The 21524-nt window shown below is 35.8% G+C and overlaps 1 protein-coding gene across 1 annotated transcript in view; it reads left to right on the top strand.

Annotated features, from left to right (window-relative positions):
- The window catches only part of CCDC102B (coiled-coil domain containing 102B), a 194135-nt gene that overhangs the window by 42787 nt on the left and 129824 nt on the right, over positions 1 to 21524 (top strand). Inside the window, exon 4 of the mRNA XM_080381165.1 lies at positions 291 to 399. Within this exon, the coding sequence (XP_080237291.1) occupies positions 291 to 399 (109 nt within the window). The remainder of the gene's footprint in view (positions 1 to 290; positions 400 to 21524) is intronic.

Below are 21524 nucleotides of genomic sequence, written 5' to 3' on the forward strand. Positions count from 1 at the left end.
TTTTCTTCAGTTTATCACTAAATTTTATTTCATTTAAAATATTAATTCTATACTACTGGATTTCTGTTTTATTTTAATTCTACTATTGGATTTCTTATTCTTAGCTATTAATTGTGTTAAATCTGTTGGAATAATTATATGATAATAATATAGGTTTTTAATTAAAAAAAAGATATACAGTTGACAAAGACAGCAAAATACAACTCAAGCTATGAACAGGAAATTCGAAGTAATTTGTCTGTTGTCAACCACAAAGAGATGTAATGCTGACTTTTAAAATACTTTTTCAGAATGTACGTATTTATGGAAAAAGAAATGGAAAAGCTAGAGAATGAATTATTTCTTTGGAAATGGAAATACGAAGAACTGAGACAAACGAAGCTGGAAAGCCCGAGACAGGTATGTTGGCAGCACATCATTATCACATGCAGTAAGAAACAAAACTGAGACTTCTCATTTCTGGTGTTGTAACTAAGTAAAATCATGTCTAGGGTTTATGAATGTGATAAATCAACCATTTATCAGCTATTTATCCCTATAGCCTGGTGGGGAGGGACCTGCCAAGGGTATGTGAGGAAGCCCAGCCCCAGCGCAAATACCATGTGCTGTCATGGAAGCACCAGTGCTGGGGAGCTGCGAGGGTGGCACCGGGTAGCTCCGTAGCCTTGCAGGAAGGCTCAGTGCCCAGGTCCCAGGCTGTGCCTGTGGGGAAAGGGGGCTTGTCCAGCAGTTTGCGTGTGGGAGGGGGCTGGAAACATGCCAATGGCAGCACAAGACACATCAGCAATGGTGGTGGCACACCCTGGGGCAGGTAGCCAGCATCAGCAGGGGCTTCTGCTGCTGGCGCAGTAGAGACCTTGTCTCTGAGTTGCTGATGGAGGATGCAGGTCCCCAGGCCGTGGGCTGCAGGCAGTGCCTGACACCTTCCTGTGAGGCTGGGGCGGGGGAAAGAAGTGTCCATGCCTAAAAGAGGGGTACACTAGCTGAGGAAATGTGATGCCCCTTTGGAGCTGCAGGAGGACATGAGCAGGCTGGGCAGGCTCAGGGGAAGGCAAAGGGGAGATTAATACCATCATCACAGTCCCCAGAGGCAAGAGAGCCTGAACCACACAGGAGGGGCAGCCAGACACTGTGATCAGTTGTGAGGTAAATAGAGTCCCACAGTAGGCTGGAAACACGATCTCCAGCAGCTGGAGAATGCTCTTTTTCCACAAGCAGTTCTGTGGTTGTGGAATAGGTTCAGAAGCCTGGTAGCAGAGTAGGAGAGGAAAGTATGATCGGGGAGGCATCAGAGCTGGCTTCAACCCGAACCTTGCAATAACATCAGGGGGAAGCAGCCAGTGGCAGTACCAGGAGACACTCTCCTGCAGGGAGAGAAATCCCTGTGTCTCCCACTTGCCCTTTTGAGGATTGTGTGGGTTGCTGTGGACTTGGATCCAGAACACTGAAGAGAGATTGCCAAGGTTTTTCCTGTCCTTAGACTACCTCTGTTCTCTGCTGCTCATCCGCATGGACACCAGATGGGGGCTTTTTGGGAATGACCACACAGCTCTGGGGATGAGGTCATGGAGGTGTTGCTTCCTTGATCCAACAAGCTGGCTAACTTAATGAGTAAAGCTTTGAACTAGGAATGGTAGGGTTGGGAGTTATGGACCACGGTAAAGTGAAGAAGTGGCATTCATTTCCACATATTCAGAATAAGTGGAAAGCTCAAAGTGCAGGATGATTGGAGCAAGAAAGACTTCATGAATGATAAAACAAGGTGAAGGGACACCTGCCTCAAGTGCTGGTACAGAAATGCACACAGCCTGGGAAACAAGCAGGAAGAGTTAGAGCTATATGTGGTTACATAACTACAATAGTGTTGGAGCAGTTAAGATAGTGTGCCAAATTCATGCAAATGTAGTACTCTGAAGGACCGCAGGAAAGACTGGCAAGGAAGGGCTGAGGGGATGGAAGTTGCTCTCAAATGCATAGCTCGATCTGCTGTTGACTAATATAAAGGAGGCTATGATGAATAATTTCTTTATCTGTAGCAACTTTGAAATTGTGGTGTTCATGTTCCTGAAAGAAGTGAGAAAGGCAAGCAGCACACCCCCTGAACCTCAGGAAAGCAGGACATTGGCTTAGTCAGGGAATTGTTGGGTAGGATCCCATGGGGAGGCAGCTCTGACTGGTAAACAAAGAGTTCACTAAAGCTAGCAGGTCTTGAAGTACAGGATCTTCCAAGTGCAACAAAGTTTGTCCTCGTACTCGGGAGAACCAGTAGATGTGTCAGGAGACTGATTTAGCTTAGCAAGGAAATCTTGGTAGAGTTCTGATGCAAGAAAGCAGTGTACTTCTATAAAGGAGACCAGCCTTCAAAGGAGTTACTTAAAAACATTGCCTGGTTAGGTAGGAATGGTGTTAGGAAAGAAGTGTTCATTTCAATCCAAGTTCATGAGTAGAAGAGTAAGAAAAAATTGTGTTGCAGCTTGCAGGATTTAGCTTTCAGAACAATGGGTTAAGGACCTCTTAGATCCAACAAAACTCAAAATGTCTATGTAACTAAATATGGATGGGGATTTTAAAATTTCCTATAAATTTAACATCTCAGATTTGGAATAATTGTGAAAATTAATTAGCTTTCTTTTAATGTTTTTGAAAAGATTGCAAGCAGTCTATTAAATTCCAATTTCTAGTTACAAGGTGGTGCATACATAAATGGAATTTCCTTCATAGATGAACATCCACAGCAACAGATTACCATCTATCTGTGATATTTGAGTTCCTTCAGATTTTAGGGTTTTTTTAATTTTCTGCTTGCTCATTAAGTAGGATTTTAGCTTACCGTACTTCTGTACAACAGAGGAAGTCTAGATTTAGTTAAATGTTTTTCTTAAGAGATGTAGTCTTTATGTTTTATGGCAGGAATAGAACAAGAAGTACTAAAAACTTGCTAAGAATTGGTAGGAGATTGATAGATACCAATTTTTATATCTGTGCATGCATATACACATATATGTGTTGCTGATTTTTTCGTGGGAACACGTGGAATTGCTTTAATTGCTAACAGGAAGTAATATTTTGAGCATTCTGTTTTATCTTCTGAGATTTGTAAGACTTCTATAACTAGGTTATAAATGGCAGGAAAGCACTGGTCCTGAATCTGACTAATGTGAATGAAATTACTTTATTTGTGGGGTTTTTTGTAAGTGAAAATTATTCCTTTATGGAAAAAACCCACAAATCTTGTGTGTTGATGTTGTGTGTGAATGTCTTTTACTATATGTTACTGTTGAGAAGTGGATGCTGGAGCACCATAAAAGGTTCTTGATGCTGAAAAAATTTAAAATGAAGTAAAAGAAAGCACAGACATGTACTAGGCTAAGTATGGCATCTGATTTGTATACATGCTTGCATCATTATTAAATTACAAAGGAATTTCTAGATCAATAATGGATCATTCATTACCTCTGGATTATTTTCATGTCCCTGACTAATAGTTTTTGGTTTCAGTCATGCATAAATTAATCTGCTATTTCCTTTGGTAGATCACCTGACAGTCCCTCTGGGAATGTGAAAAAAATGCTTGGTGACAATGCCACTGCAAATTAAACTATTTTTAAGCATAGTTATCTCTGCCAGCATTGTGGAATTTTGAGAGATTTTGTGTAATGTTAGAAGCTTCACAGCTGCCAAGACTTGCATATTAATGCTCACAGTCACTCATTACTTTCTGTTAAAAGGCACTTACCTTGGAACAAACTAAATATGGAAAGCCTTGGTGATCTTGATAATAATCTTTCTTAAAAAATTATGCATTCTGCATCAATTTGGAAACAGAGTAAGCTTTTAATGTATGAGTTAATTAAAAAAAAAAGTAGTAAAGTGGCAATTTATGTTTGTAGTAACAACAAGCAGTATATATAGCTTTGTGTGACACGAGTATTGAACTTGTCCTGTTTGGGGTCATAAATTAGACCATTGTAACAGACAAAACAGGAAATTGCATTTAGTGTTGAAATATCATTTCTTTTCCTGTTATAAAAATTCTGCTCTCCCATTAAATAGTAAAATAAAAAGTTAACACTAGGAAGCTTATGGTTCAAATCTTAATTGAAGTTTGACAGCACTCTTTCTTTATTTGAAAGCAGTCAAATGTCATCTGTTTTTACTACACACAATTTTGTCTGTTTCTCTAAGGACACTCAGAAATCCTCATTCATTGAGCTTTCTCTAGCCTTTCCTTAATTTCAAGTATTTTTAATTATAACAGTTTTAAACCAAGTCCTAATTGGCTGTTCTTCTTTAAAGATTACCTCCTCACTACAGATTAGGGTTTAAAATTTACTTTACTTGACTGACTAAATAGACAAAATTGTCTTGGCTTTCTTTAGGGAGCTAGTGAATTAAGACTTCATGACCACCAAATATTTTTCCAGGGAGAAAGCAAGAATTGAAGTGGGATATCCCAAAAATCCCTTCCTTACACTTTGTGTTTATTGCAGGAAAAGTATATTGTGCTATATGGAGCCTGGTTTACAATTTTTTGTCAATATGTAACCTAAAAATGCCATCAGTATTAAAGATCATTAGATATATTTGAAGCTTTTGAAAAGACCTATTTATGAGTTTGTTACACAATATTCAGCCCATAAGATCAAATCTTAAACTAAGACTTATGTGTCTACCTTTCTTAGCTGTCAAAAACATTTTGTATGTACTGTCTGTACTGTTAATAAGCTTCAGTTCTACTTCCAGAAGAGCTTGCAGCCCTTAGTGGGATACTAAAGCAATTAATATTTCATATGCCTTGATTTTTTAAATATATTACAAATAAACTCTTAACAACAGTAATACACTTTATTATTCTTAAAAAGGGGAATGCAGTTGCTCAGTATAAAATTATACTTGCATTATTGTTGTGTTTTTGTGAGAACCCACAGAAGGACAAAAATCAAGTCCATAAAACCACTGAATAAATAAAGGGTGTTGACATTAGATGTATTTGTTTTTAAAACAGTCTTTGTAGGAAAATCTAGGAATCTAAGTTCTCTGAAGAACAGAAAAAATTTTACAACAATGACATTGCTAGTTGAAAGTCCCTGAAAATGGGCTATCCAATTATGTCAGATACAGCTTAGTTTACAGATGAATTAACCGACCTTGTAGTTTACAGGCACAAAAAGTGTATCCAAGTCTGATTATTTAGGTCTTTGAACTCTATAAAACAGAGTAAATCCTTGATGTATTGCTGTGATGTTTGTAAACAAGGAGTTACAGTTAGCAAGACTATTAAAGTTTTAGGATTTAGAATGCTCATTTAGTCTTATGCACAATAAAACATGCATGTTTAAACACTTTGCAAGTCTTCCTCAACATTTTATAGCTGTTTCTATCATTTCTGAAGGACGTGTTTTTGTGGTGGTTTAAAAGTTAAATAAGATGGAATATTTATAAAGCAATTTTACATTATACTGAAAACAGTGACAAAATGCATATACTGCTGCATTCCACTAGTGTGCACTGTAGTCTTACAAATGCCACTACGGGCAGTGACTTCTGTGCTGTTTAAAAAAAAAATCTGCTAGTTGAGGTACAGAATGTGCCCTTACTCAACATTATCTAATGTGTTAGTAATTGATGAGGGAAATTTATATCCCGGTTTATGGGATATGAGGCAAAGATTACACTAATTGGCACTTAAAGCCCATTGGAACATCAGTATCAAAGGAAATATCCTGAGAGAAAAGGAACACAGGCTAAATTAGCATTTTGTATCTTAGGCAGAGACATTTCTGTTCTTCCTCTTTTTTGCACAGAGTTGAAGGTAAGTCACAAGTGCTGTTGATTTTGTAGAGTAAAAAAATACCTTCAAACATCTTTTAAAATGTATGTTTTCTGTTCTCTCTCTCAATATATAGATGTTTTGCACTGTATGTTATAGCAATCTGTAATTTTACTTAGGTGCATTACTTTAAGGGAATGGTAATGGTTCCCTACCTGTTGTTTTCCAGGTGGAGGAAACTCCACTGAGGCAAGTGAGGCTTCTGGATAAATGAGGTCTTCTGCTCTCATTGTAGTTGTTTAAATGCTGTTCAAAATGGAACATAATTTTTGAAGACTCAGATTGTTAACAGCTAGTTCTTGTTAATGATTTTGCATTATTTCCACCTTTTCCAGAATTTTTTATCCTGAAATTACCTTATAGTGTGAAGGTGCTGCAAAGCTGTTTAGCTATAATGGCTATTTTCATTCACTTAGTATATACATGAAATTGAAACAGTAATGCTCTGATAATCTTACAGGAAATTTAGATACATGTAGTATCTAAATCTCCTCTGTCCCATACTCTGCCTGACTCCAGAAATGCCTTCTGATTTTCCCCTGAACCTTGCAGAAAATGTAATAATCAGATATAAAGTAGCAGCCTTAATGGCTGTGCTGGGTACTGTGAATTTTTCTGTTTAATTCTCACCTAAAATGCACAGAAATATTGCATACTATGCATAGCTATCATAGGAATAAAATGTTGTCTCCAAAATTAAATTTGTGATGATTTTATATACTACAGAATAGCCAGTAGTCTCTTTTAGTGTGCTAAAGGAGTCTTTATAGTTTCAAAATATCTTTAGGCAATTTTCTGAAAACAATATCTGAATTATTTGAGAACTCAATTGAATTTATAGAGTGGAAACTCAGTGCAGTTTTTTTCCTGTGGCAAAATGTCATTTTTTAGATTAGGTCTAGAATTTGGACTGTTCCTTACTGGGCTTAATCCTTCATTTGTTTGGGAGGCTGGTGTGATTTTCAGGCTGAGTGAAATGGGATGATGATGCTACCACACATCTGACCCGTGGTTTGTTAAAAGTACTTTAAAAATTACTTTAGATAAACATGTTTATTTTTCTTGCCTAAATTACAATAGCTTATACGTAGTTTGAGAGCAAGGAAAAAATTCTGGAGTGTTCCTTAAGCAAGTACTCTTGCAGAGCATGAACTATTCTTTCCACTGGTTTCATAAATCAGGTGCCGGTTCATATTTAGTGTTATCTCTAGAAATTGTGTACTTAATGTGAACATTTTTACTGTCCAGCATAAAGTATAATTTGTGATGGTGCGTAATATCAAGTACCATTTGACTGTGTATTTTCCTACAAATGTAATTTGGAAAGTGCTGGGAAAATCTAGGTTCATTGACTTTTTTTTTTTGCCATACTGGCTTCTAACAAGATGTTTAAATTGTATTGAGTTGTACTTGTCAATACTTCCTGGGTCTTCATTACATGTTTGGCAATGGAAATACAAACCAAGACTAGAATTTTTGTTTTGTTTTGTTTTGTTTTTTAAGAACATTCTTTTACAAATGAAAGATGAAAACTCATACTTATCCCTGTGAGGAAATATGTTTAGAAAATACATGTGCATGCATACTGAAACATAGCTGTGCATGCTGATTTTCCATGAAAGGAATACCATGCCAAGTCTGCATCATTAGTAGAGGTTATTTTTGCCTGTTGCTCTGCCACTGGAAGAAAGTATAATGTGGTGAGGTTTTGAAGACAAGAGAGGAATATGCACACATGCACACTTACACATATATGTGTCTAAATATGTGTTTATGTGTATATATACATTAAGTAACGTTGTCCTAGAGGTTAGCATTGCATTTTTAACAAAAACAGTTTTTCATAGCTTAGACTGAGAAGTGCAAAATGGTTACAGAGTTACATCATGATAACGTATTAGTGTGGTCATCTCAGCATACTGTATCAGGATTTTTTTGCAGTGTGTAGTTTAAAATATGACCCCAAAAAAAGCTTTATTAAATATGTTTAAATATCCTGAATTTGACTTTCAGGATTATATTTTAGTATTCACTTAGTTTCTTGTTTAAGTAAATATTTCTGCTAGTAGACTTACTTGTTATTCATTCACATAAAACCAATTTAGGCTAAATTAAGCAGTTTTTCTTTTAAAAAAACTCACTGATGAATTAAATGTAACAACTGGTAGAATGGACAAAATTTAATCAAATTTCTGACTTATTAAAGACACTGAATTAGAGATATAAGTATTTTGTACTTCACTATGTAGTTGGTTTTTTTCTGTCCTTATCCAGATAAGGATAGCTTTGTGTTACTTAAAAAATAAAAATCTAATTTGGGGGGAGGTTTGATTGGAAATATAGCGTTAGATCATTCTCTCTTTTAGTTTTTAAATCTAAAATGCCTCTTTAGGCATGAAGAATATTTGGTCTGCCTACTAAAGAAAAAATGGGGTTTATTTCTTGGGGAAAAACCAAACCAAACCAAAACAAACAACATATCCCTCTCTCTCTCAGATTTTATTTTATTTTTTTTCCTTTTTCCCCATGGAAACTAACCTTGTCATCTTGCAAGCCCTTACCATAATGTTAACAAGAAATGAGTAAGTGGCCCTTTATTTATCCGGGATAAATAAATACTAACCTTTGTACTTACGAACAGTTTCCATTGTGGATTCAGGTTAGCCTATACAAGAGAGCTGTATTGCTTCTGGAACAAAGAAGTAGTACTTTCATGGGAGGTAGGAAAGGAAGATAACTAGCCATGCATTATTTTTCTTTTTCCTGTTTAATGTATAATAGGAATTTTCCTTTTTGTCTTCATGCTTAAAGAGAACTGTCTGGCACCAAAGTGCCCCTGCACTGAAGCATTACATTTTCAGATTACTTTCAAAGGATTCAATCTTAGGAAAAATTAATGAGTGTTTTGTTTGGATATAGTCACAAAACTTTCCTTGTTTACATCAGTGGAGTACTGCTTATTTCTCTGAGCAACAGCATGAGTGATATTCTGAAGTCAATGACAAATCTGCTGATGTCAGTGAACTTTGGTTCAGTTCCTAATTTAAACTATGTGGTAACAGGTGATTAAAAACTGTGCCAGAAGATTCTTCAGGGACCTTTGTAACTTCAAAATACCAAGATAATGTGTTATTTAGGTACAGTTCATATAAAACAGAAAAGGTGTCATATAAATCTTACTGAAAACAGTAGAACTATTTCTACAGGCACCTGCCACCAGACCATTGTGCTATAGAAATTACCTCACATAATTACTTATTTAGATTAAGTGACTAAAGCTGTGTGGAGACAATGTTGTATACCATATTTATCTGAAGTCTAAGCAACACAACACTAAAATTTCTTTGAAATAAGCTCCTGTATTTCTTGAATTCTGTTGAACTTTCAGTTAAGAAGGGAAAATAAGCTTAAATACTGGTTTAATCTGTCCCTTTTAACATAGTCTGTTGTTCAAGGAGAAAGCTTAATGCACAGAACATAGCAATGTTTGGAATTTGGTGTATAGTGCAAATTACCTGCAACTTTTATGCAAGCTTTATTTTCCTGAAAATTTAATATTACGTCAAATCAGACTTGCAAATTTTTATTAAGTATGTTGGTATGGATTGTTTTGTCTACAGGAAACTTAAGATTACAAATTCTAGTATAGTTTCACACTATTTAGTATTCTAGTAATCTAAGATGTATTTATTTCTAGACACCTACAATTACAGCATGCATCCCGTTCCCATCACCACCTACTACTAATCTGAAAAGTCAACAATCTTCATCTGTAAGATAAGTGTTCTTGCACAGTTCCAAACTTAAATGTAGAGTGCTTTAACTGTCACTCTCCATTTTGACGTATTGTTGGTATGACTTGTTTGCAGTTACATCAAAAAATGTACTGTAAGCTGAGGTAACTTTACTTAGTATTTTATTTTCCTGTCTAACAATTAGGATTCTTGTTACATCTTTAGTATTATTAATTTAATAATTTCTAGTAAATTGGATTGAACAGTGTTCAGATCTGCAGCACATTGTACCGGTACAGTCTAGAAAGTTCCTGAGACTGAGGACAATTTTAGCTTGCTTTGAGTGCTTCCAATCATGCTAACCATTATTGATTTCCCGCGTTTTTTACAGTTCCTTATTTATCTATACATTTGTCTTAATTCAGCAATATGAAATCAGGATGGAAGTTCAGCTTAGAAATCAGTTGGAAACAGAGAGGTCTTGACTTCCTATATGGCAAATAAAACTTCAAAAATTAAAAACCAAACAAGCAAAAAAAAAAAAACAAAAAAAAAAACAACACAAAAAGGAAAGATTAACCATTGCACTGTTTACTTTTTTTTCCATGCCTACATTCATCTTCTTATGACAAATCCCTGTATTTTTTTTGAGTAAGGGTTATCATCTTCCTTTTACAGGGCTTATTAGAATGGCTTATGGCTCATTCTCATCACTGAATTCTTTACTGATAATGACTACTAGTGTTCCTAAACACACAGCAGTAGATAACTGCTTAAAGCAAAGTGAGGCAGGCTGATACAGTCTGGACTACAATTAAATTTGTATGCTGCTTATCTAAAAATCCCAAGTTTTTAAATTATCTTTGGTAAATTATATATTATCATTATTCTGAGAGTTAAGACTAGAAGTCATCCTTTTCCACAGAACAGAGTCCAATATAGTCTGTACATGTATTTCCACTCATAGGCATACAAACTGACAAATCTGTTCTTTATTTTGATATTGGAAAAGATTTGCATTACTCAGTCTCAGCTCTGTAGGGAGTAGTCTGTGTTCCTTATTTTGGGAAGAAGTTTGTTGTATTAGGTTTGAGGAGGAAAAAAAACCCAAAAGCCACACACACCTCTAGTTCCCTCCCCCTGATAAAACCATTAGTAACAGAAGTATACTAACTTCAGGTCATAAAAACTGGGAAACTGTAGTATTGCAACAATACTTAGGTGAAAAGGGAAATAAGCAGAGATTAATAAAAGGTTTCAAGTGTCATTAAAAAATTCCCAAACAAACCCCAAATCTTGTCAGCAGAAATTTATTATACCTTCTTTTGAAATAAACCAAATTTCAAATATATTTGAAACAATTATATATTATAATATATATAATTATATATATAAATTATATATAAAATATATAATACTAAACCAAAATATCTAGTGTTGAACCTTTAAAAACAGTGGGGAACTAATGTACAGCGTTTTTGTTTTGTTTTGGTTTTCCTTTTTCGTAAAACTAAGGTGTCACTGAGTCAAATTAAGAGATGAAAGCTCATGCTTTGCTTTAGATCTTTTTGGTTAAGACTGCTTCAGACCAGCTGCCCTTTGAGATTTCAAATTAAATTAAGAGAAATAATTGCTATAATCCCTATGCTAAAACAATCTTTGCCATTTACTTAGTTTTTTAAACACAGTTTGTTTAATCTATTACCACTGTCACCCCTGCTGTGTTCTGTCATAGTATAATCAACTGCAAGAAAAGCATGCTACTGTTTGTAAAGCAAAGAAAACAAACCTTTTGGGTGTGAATGTCAGAGCTCCAATTTTCCCTTGCTTGGTAGTGAAACATAAAGATTAAGGTGTGATTTTTACTTCTTTTTTTTTTTTTTTTAAATAAGAAATTAATTTCAGCTACATTTCCTAGATCAGTTTACTCTTAGCTAATATGGGAATGTTTACTTATTCCCTGGATCAAAAATTCAACCTTTCTATGCGTAGTAGCAAAAGCAGCCATGAACTTGTTAACACACTGGAGTCTTCACTCTCCAGATGAGTGATGTCTTGTCAAGTTTTGAGAGTTTTGGTTGATGTATGTCCCTTATAAATCTCAGGCAGTATTCTCCAAGAGATTAGCTGAAATGTGATTTTTTTTTTTCCTTGATTGAGATTATAGAACATTTTAAATTAATCTAAACCACTGTATAATGTTCAGTGTGATTAATCTTAGTTGCAATTATAGTTATTATGTTCAGTTCTAGGCAAAAAAGAAAATGCAGTTTTAAAATTAAGTCATATTAATCCAATCTCAAATACCCCTTGTATTTAAGAATATAGCATGTTGTACATGCCATTTTTTTGTAAGGTCATGTTTATCTAGACACCAATATTTTGCTAAACATAACAAAAAAATTGGTAATTTGAAGAGCTTGCAGTAAAAAAAGATGCTACAAAAGATGTACATCCAAAGGAGTTTAGATTTAGTCTCTGTTTCTGATTATGGGAAGCACTTGAGTCTGAGGGGTTTTGTCATCCCTAAAAAAATAACCTTCAAGTCAAAGGCTACTTAAATTTTGCCTAATATTAAAGTTCTGAGTATATAGTTACTGAATTCTGTTAGAACCAAGGCTTCAACTTTGGTTTCTGTAGTCAAGAATGATGGTGAGGGTCACTCTCTTCAGATTTATACAAGGAGGAATGGGAAGTGTTTGATTTATGAGAAATTTCAAGGAACTGGGAAACCTTTAGAAGTGGCTAGAGTGAAGAAGTAGGCTTGAATGGATGCCAGATAGAAATATGATATTGGGTAGCCTGAAATACCATAGCAAAAGGGGACTTTCTTAAGCCATATAGTAAATTTACAGAGTCAAATTACTGAAGCAAGTTAGTGTAGCATCTTTTTGGCACAGCCAAGTAAAGCTAATGTGACCTTTGATGTATTTATTGGTACATTTTATACCATGAACATTACTTTTAAAATCCAGCAAAGCCATAAAATCTGAACAGCATCTAAAATAAGAAACAGAAAGTAGGCAAGGTTGCAAGCGATATTGACAGAAGTTCTGGAAGTGAGGTTCTTTGTCTCAGTCCGAGCCGGAAAGTCGGGTTAGGCTTGAGCAAAAGAGAAAGCTTAGAGGTGCTGTTGGAGTGGGGCTGGAATTGGAGGGCCCAAGGAAATTTAGGACAGCCAAGAGATCTGTACTGCAAGGGCTTTTGTGGTGTGAGCCAGAGGTGAGGGTCTTAGTCACAGTCAGAGTTGGAAAATAAGGTTAGGGCTGAGCAAAAGAGAAAGCCTAGTGAAGTTGTAAGTGTTCGGGAAGGAGTGAAGAAAAAAAAATAGAGAACATGAAATTAAATTTGAACGTGAGTCAGCAGTACACCCTTGTGGCTAAGACTTGTAATGGTGTCCTGGGCAGCATTAGGAATAGCTTTGCCAGCAGGTTGAGGGAAGTGATCCCCCCCCTCTACTCAGCACTGGTGAGGCCACACCTGGAGTGCTGAGTCCATTTCCGGACTACAGCAGAGACATGAACCTGCTGGAGAGAGTCCAGCAGAGGACCACTATGATGATGAAGGGACTGGAGCATCTGTCACACAAGGAAAGGCTGAGAGAGCTGGGACTGCTCAGCCTGGAGAAAGGAAGGCTCGATGGTATCTTATGAATGTTTGTAAATACCTGAAGGGGAGGTGTAGAGAAGATGGAGTCAGGCTTTTTTTCACTAGTGCCTAGTGATAGGATCAGTGGTCAGAAGCAATGGTGACAAACTGAAATACAGGAGGTTTTCTCTGAACATCAAGAAACACTTTAATACTCTGAGGTTGACCAAGCACTGACACAGGCTGCCCAGAAAAGCTGCTGAATCTCCCACCTTAGAGATACTCGAAAGCCACCTGGACATGGTCCTGGGCAGCTGTCTCTATGTGGTGCTGCTTGAGCCAGGGGTTTTGGACCAAATGACTTCCAGAGGTCCCTTCCAACCCCAACCCCTCTATGATTCTGGGATGCTGTTTGCAGAATGAAGAGGAGGAGATAAGGAATTGCCATTGGTAAGATATCCTCCTCTTTTTCCTCCAAGTAACAAAATCTTTCAGTACATCTACAGTTGCCCATAATATAAAGTAGCTATAAGGTCAACTGACATGTCTACATAAAAATAAATATGCATGTATGGGTTGGATGTATATTAAATGAGAAAATATGAGTAGTTTCTTTTAAACAACAGTATAAGTTTTAAAGGAACTACTTGGTTATCATTTATTATTGTAGAGGTTTTTGGTTTTGGTTTGTTTGTTTTTTTTTCCAGTAAGTAAATAGGTCTCACTTATTACATTCATCTTTTGGGAGAAGAGAGGAAAATTTCAGAATGTTTCCCAGGGTCTTGATAGATGGGATGTTTGTAACTGAGACATATTATTAAACCAGCTTAACAAAAGTAAAAAAATTACAACAAATTTGTCAAAATGTAGAAGGAAAAGAACTCAGATGTACTGTAGGGTTTTCTTATCTTTTCTCTAATTTAGAAATCTAGATTTTCATTTTTCTTGTGGAGTATACATTCTACCTAAGAGGCAGCTAACCTCTCTCTGACAAGTCACATCAGCAAACGTCCTCATTCCTGACAGGAGGGAGTCTCCCATTGCTATTATTCACCGCTTCCTTCTAGTCATCCTGAGTGGCTCGGGCTTGCCCACCAGAGATGTTTCTCATCAAGTGCAAGGGCAGTGAACCTGCTCTGAAAGTGCAACTTATCAGGTGAGGCGTAAACTTTCTTCCTAGTGTGAGAAATCACCAGTTTCCAGCCTTCATCGTCATGGGAGTTTCCACTTTCCGGTTTCATAAGCATAAGCTCTTCCTGACCCTCCAGTTGACAGTTTAAGCTCTTGAAGTTGCAAGGTCTAAGAAGATCTAGTCCATCTGTTTCTCATCCTCTGTGATGCTGTGCAGTCTGGTGGCTCTTCCCACAGATCTTTCACAAGGAAGCACAGCCCCTTGACAACCACACAACTCCTGCAAGCTAGGAGACCATGTGCCCAGTGAGAGGCTCGAGATTTCCTTTACACAAATATTTTATATTGAGGTGTGCAAATATATGGCCTGCTACCTGCCTGACTGCAAATAACCGTAATATATGAGAGCTCCCCAACCAGGAATGGTAGTAAAATGTTGAAATATTTATATTAGCAAATATAAGACAAAGGTGCATTAAGAATAATGCTGAGATGAGGCTGATATTCTGTTTTATTTTGCAAGGTAAATGAAGATGTTAATATTTATTTTTTATTATTTTTATTATTTTTGCTAATTAAATTTGCATATAGGAGATGCATTAGTGCTCATAATAATTAAGTGTACTTCTTAGTATATTTGTGTGACCAAGGAGTCTGGGTTTTTTTGTGATTCTCAGTTGAAACACATTTTACTGGTAAGAAAAATGACAGGTGTTTGTGTGGACTGGTAATGTATGAGGTTTGCATCTTGAACTGTAGATTGCTGAGTTCTGTTCTGAAAGATAATAAAGTACATGATTCATTTTTCATGTGCATTAATAACTTAGTTGATCAAGCCATGTAGGCATGATTGATATATTGCCTGGCTATAAAAATGAATAAAGCACTTATGTATTTGTTCTTTTAGACTATGGATGAAAGCCTCTCAGTTTCCAAGACAGCCTACAAATGGTTCACCATTTTGCTACATCTCAATAGAACTGTTTTCTTATGTAAGAAGACTTTGTTCTTCAGTATTCTTGTCTGGAAAAATCTTTTAATGTTACGTAGCTATTTAGGCCCCTCACTTCAAGGAGGGATGTTGAAGTGCTAGATTGCACACAGAGAAAGGCAACAAAGTTGGTGAAGGGTCTGGAGCACCAGTCTTATAAGGAACAGCTGACAGAACTGGAACTGTTCAGTCTGGAGAGGAAAAGACTCGGGGAACCTTATTGCTCTGTACAACTACCTGACAGGAGGCTGTAAGCAGGTGGGTGTCGATCCCGTCTCCCAGATAACAAGTGATAGGACAGGGGGAAATGGCCTCAAGTTGCACCAGAAGAGGTTTAGATTGGATATTAGGAAAAAATTCTTCACTGAAAGGATGGTCAAGCATTGGAACAGGCTGCTCAGGGAAGTGATGGAATCACCATCCCTGGAAGTGTTTAGAAAACACATAGGTGCGGTGCTTAGGGATGTGTTTACTGGTGGACTTGACAGTCCTGGGTTAATGGTTGGATTTGATGATCTCAAGAGTCTTTTCCAACCTAAATGGAAAAAATATTTCTATTATATTAGAATGCTACGGGATGTCATCACCTCTTTTGCCTGGATACATTCACTAATATAAAGGACATGAGACGTGATTTTTCCATGTAGTGTGAGTATGAATGTTGATTTCAGTATTTCAAGAATATGTCTTATATCAGATTGTTTCTTTAATATATATATATATATCTGTGAGAAAGCAAGTAAAACAAAAACATGAAATAGGATGTTTTGGGTTTGTTTTGTTTTAAATATAATTAATGATTGATATCTCCTTTTGATACCACTTGGTCTTCTGGAAAGCTGATTTTCCTATTAGTTTATGGGTAAGTACACAGGTGTTTGTATAAATTCTTTGTTAGTCTGTAGATTCTGATTACATACACTAGAGAATTGGTAACAGCAGTTCAAAAAGCTTATTTATTACAGAAAAAAAGTATATTATTGTTACATTTGAAAAATGCCTTCTGTTGATACCACACTGTTTCACGCAGTTTATTGCTATACTGATCACTAGCTATTAGAGAAAGACTTAAGAGAGACAATCAGAATTACAAGGACTCTGAATCATTGTGGCAGAATTTATTTATTTATGAATTTATTTATGTAATGCTAAAAAGAAAGAATACATTTCAGGATACTTTCTTTCAGACTCTTATAAGTAGGGTTGTAGAATTAAGGACCACAGCTTTATGGGGCTCCTGTGTCTTGAAAAGACTGTAGATACTTTTCAGTGGATCTAGTTTTGTTAAGGCTCATTGGGCGTAGCTGCAAAATTAAATATACTTGTAGCAAGTCTCTCAATCATTAATTGTAATTATTTAAACACTGCAGTGTATTGCCCATGTAAGATGTATTTTTGGTTTCTTACAGGACAACCTTTCAGTCAGTCTGGTTACCACTATGTTTTGGCACTGGCAAGTATTGTTACTGTAGTCCTTTTTTTGTCCTGAAGATAGTACAAGCACAGACTTCTTTCTCCTGCAGGTGTAACTAAGGCAGATTAACTGTCTTTTAGTTTCATTTGGTGGACACAGATTTAAGAAGGAAACCAACTACTTTCCTTCAGTTTTAAATCCTAACTCTAATTATCAGCTAGGTCATAGTTTACCTGACAGATTTACTGTTTGTTCCTTTCCATCAGCAGCAAAATCTATTTTGGGGGCCAGTGGGGATAAATAATTTTTCATTTACTTAATGTTCTACTAAATCAGGGGAAATCTGTGATAGTAGGGCTCTAAGGGGCATCAGGTAATTATGTAAATACGAAAATAGATGTTATGTGGGGGAAGAGACAGCTAAAATAACACAAGATGTATCTCGGAAAAAAAAATCATGCTCTTACTTGTTTTCTGGCAAACCTACAAGAATGTCTTACATCTTACAGCTATCAGATATTTTATTTATAGCATGTGTTTGTATATCTGTATTCTAACAGTCCTTTCTAGTTCTAACTGTTTTCCTAGATATTTTTTTGCAATAACTTATTATTCACATATGAAAATGTGAAATAAGTAAGCAGTACTGCACAACTTGGTAGACACTGACAGTTTTGATATTCCTGTAGTCTCAGTCTTTTTATGAATTTTGATAGTGTAGAAGGCTAGCATACAACAAGATTTCAGTATTTGTTTCATCATCTTCCTTAATGTAATGTAAATATCTCTTTTTTAAAAATAAGATAAAACATAAAAACACTTCAGAATTTTTAGCTTGAATGCATAGCAGATACTCCTGAACAGCAGGTGCTTGGTGATAAAAATTTCTTCATGGTAATTCATTGTTTTGAGTAGGGCTCCACCAGGTACATTATGATCCATGCAGATGCTACATTTTAGACCTCAATGCAGCAAACAACATCTGAAATGTCAGGACTATCATTTCCTGATATGCATGTTAATGTGGACTCTTAAAGCTGCATTAAATAATATTTAAGATGGACACCATTCCTAGTCTTTTGGTGAAAGTGTTAATGTTTATTTTAATGTGATAGGTAGTCCATATCAACTTGAACTTAAAACAAATTAATAAAAGCATGCCAGAATCAACATGGAAATCAAGTTCTGTGAGATCAGGGGTGATTTTCCCCATATTGCTCCCAGCATTTTCCTTTTCTTGAACTTATTTATTCCTCTCTACATTTGTGATTGTTGTAAAGTTTCAGACTTTAAGTTTTTTATGTACCTATGGACAACTTCTATTCCTGCATAAATCACTTGTGGTAAATTAGTCATTCACACAAAAGAGTTTTCTCTGTGTGCAGATGGGGAAGAGGAAAATAAATGGTGGTAAATCAGTAACTTTTCTTTTAATGTCAACATAGTGCAATGATATCAGCTTGCAACAGACTTAAACATTTGAGTAGTACCAGAGGGAAGAAATATTTAATTGCTAAACGTGCTGGTGCTCAGATACATGCTTTGTTATGAATATACGCATTCATTTAAAAGTTCAATTTGTGGCAAGGCTTGGTGTCTCAAGATATTGTCAGGCACAATAACATTTATCATGCTTTCAGTATAGTTTCTGATTGACTAAATGGCTTTCTTGGCAGACTTCCTCACAATATGATTTATTTTTTCATATATTGAATATTGAAGTACTTGTCAAATAAAAAAGTAACCAGCATTTTTCTTCCCTTTCCTGTAGAAGGAATGCTATGAATTCTGGTAGTCTTTGATTACTTTTTTTAGATGAAAAAGGAAAAGAATTCTTGAAACAGTCACACACACTAAATAATGATTGCAAAACTGCCTGGTGTCACACATGGTAAGTAATAGTTTTGCTTGCCAGCAAATATCACACCTGTGCACGGCAGTGCTGAGCTTTAAAGCAGGCAAGCTGATGGGTTTTTTTCAGACCTTAGGAGCTTTTGGAGTTGTCATCAAGCCCTTACAGACTTCTAGCAGTAGAAATCGGAAAACAAATAAATAAAAAAAACCCAACCACCCCCAAATAAAATAAAAGCTATATTGTAGGTAATGAAGATTCTTGAAAGTTTTTGCTACCCACTTGGACATGTGAAGTGTCTTGTTTACGTGAAGCCTTCTTCCTCTTATGCCTTTCCCAAAGGGATGTGTGCAGTGGCAGTGGAATGGAACCATTGTCATCTTCCATGTTCTGTAGACACTCCTGGCCTAAAACCAGACAGGATTTCAGAGAATCAGAGTCAGCAATCTAACTGATCTCTTCACCTTGCATATAGTATCTCTTTGAAGATGCTTCTGCCTGGATCAGCCTTTTCCGGATATTCCAGTACAAACATTTTTTTTCTCTTAGTTGTGCTGAGAGAGTATCTTTAACAGATTGATACCATTCCTTTTAGACATTGATAAAAGATCTGCAGATCCAGTATTATAACTATGTTATGAATTGTAACAATGTTTTACCACACTTTTAATGAAGAAACATGATGCTTCTGCTTGATGGTAGACTCCTCAGGCAGAGCTTGTTTTTTAATTCATTTAATCCAATCTGCCTAGGTGCCATATTTAAGGAAATTGCACTTTTTACATACCTGCTAGCAGCTGCAATGCATAAAGATGTACCTTAGAAGCTGACAACATCTCATAAATAAACTAACCTACCACTGTGAAATGGCAGATTCTCTGTCCTTGCATTTCTTGTCAATAGTTTGGAAGATTGTTTGTAAAGCTGCACAATTGTTGAGTTCTTGTCTCCGGCTTTGAAAGGTCATTGGACATGACTTCTTTTTGTGAGATAGTATTCCTGTCTGAGCTATAGAAAAGGAACATGTGCTTCAGAAACAATGAGCTTTCTTGTGCTGAGTTTTATGAGTAACTGTGGGGAAAAGATCTGTAAGAGTCAAGTTCACTAATTTCTTTATGAAGCTTCATAGTTATTTCAGTAGGTTTTCTTTTTTAGGAAGGTGACATGATCCTTAATTCATAATGAATCTGTGGCTTTTAAAGTTTCAGTTCAGTGTGTCTCTTGCTTTAAGTTTGTAGAATAATTTGTATTGTAGGTGAATGGAAATGACCTCCATGCACAATATAGTGAGGATATCGAGAATCTTGAAAATGTGTCTTTATTCATCCTGCTTTAAAACCCAAAAAACCTCTGTGCAGTCATTTAAAGCACAAAAAGCATACTGATTTTAAATTTTTGGGTTTGATCTATGCAAGCTGAAACAGATGTTTTACAGGTATTTAAGTGAGGCTGCCAGAGTTTTTATTAGTTTAAACAGGAATTCTTACCTCTCTGGGCCACAACTCTGTAGGCCCTATATGGCTTGCCTGTAGGTATTTGGTGTGAAGAAAGATAGGATTAGAAGTTAAATGTTTCGGTGTGGTTGAGTAGGGTTCACTTTGTAAATAAATAAATGAAACTCAAAGTTTTCTGTCAATTCTGCTGTGTAAAAGACCTTGCATGTAATGTATCTTGTATGGACAACATTTATTTAAGATATTTGGAGAATCTTTCTCAAAAAATGCTGTTAAAAAGTACCAGTTTTGTAAAAGAAAAACCTTTTGCAGAGAGAATTTCTGCTTGACTTGGCATTTTTTTGGTTCTGATATCATTGTCACTCATATCAGTTTCTGATATCATTGTCAGTCAGATCAAATCAAAACTACAGCTTTTTTTACCATAATGCTTGTGTTCTGTCTATCTCTATTTTAAATGCTTCCTTTGGAAAGCTGAAAATCATAACTCTCCAGGCACTTTCCTACATTTTCCCAAGTTTTATAGGAAGCTAACAAAACTTGGTACTAAAACCAAACAAAAACTTCTGCTTTCCTAACCTCTCTTTCACCCGAGGGATGTGTGGGAAATTTTCCATTTTCCATCTGAAATCGTATTGACTATGATATCTATTCTTTGTCATCCTTCTTTTTGCTGTCAGTAAGCCTATTAAAAATGGGTAGGCAGCTTAATTGTTGTCCTCCATTCTACTCCTTCCCTATGTCTTCTCTTGACTAAAGGGAAGAAGGAAAATCTTGTTTCAATAAAACCTTTTGAGCCTGAACTACTGTTATGATGCCTTAAACTAAAGTAGAGCATTAAGATTTTCCCACTAATGAACTGTACCAGGAGGAGTTCCTTTTTCTGTGTCTGTTTTTCTCAGGGCTCTGTCTTTCATTTAGTCATAAAACGGCACAGGTTAGCTCTAAGATGTAATTATCCAGTTTCAAAAGGTCAGTACACTGTACTTCATCTCCACCATTCACCTTAGCAATTATCCACTTCAGTGACGGTACCTTGACCTCACTCTATGCTTCCACTATTATTCTGTTCTTCCATTGAAAAGTAAAATTCATTGCAAGTTGCTGGAGACATTTTCTGGAGAGAAAATATTCATATTTGAAAGGAAAATGAAACAAGTCAAGTTTTTTTCATGTGTTGCAAGTTGTTACTTAAGCTTTCAACTCCTTTATAAACTGGAATCTGTAGTTCCACCCAGGAGCATCTAAAATAGTTATTCTCTGTGTTCGTATGACAATATATATTTTATGTGGAAAAAAACACCTGAACTGCTATTCAATTAATTTACATTTTTTAATTGAAGTTTCAGTAATAAATTTAAAAATTAAAAATAAGGATTACAGTTCCTGTGAAATGTTTTTGTATGGAAAGTGAAAGAAGATTGTAGACTTTAAGGCAGAAATAGATTAAGTTTAAGGATGTATGTTTTTCATATAATGAAAAGTGGATTTTTTTTTTTAAAATGCCACGTTCCTTTTAAAAAAACACAG

The sequence above is a fragment of the Falco punctatus genome (assembly GCF_963210335.1).
Source record: "Falco punctatus genome assembly, chromosome: 3".
In the NCBI taxonomy this organism is placed as follows: domain Eukaryota; kingdom Metazoa; phylum Chordata; class Aves; order Falconiformes; family Falconidae; genus Falco; species Falco punctatus.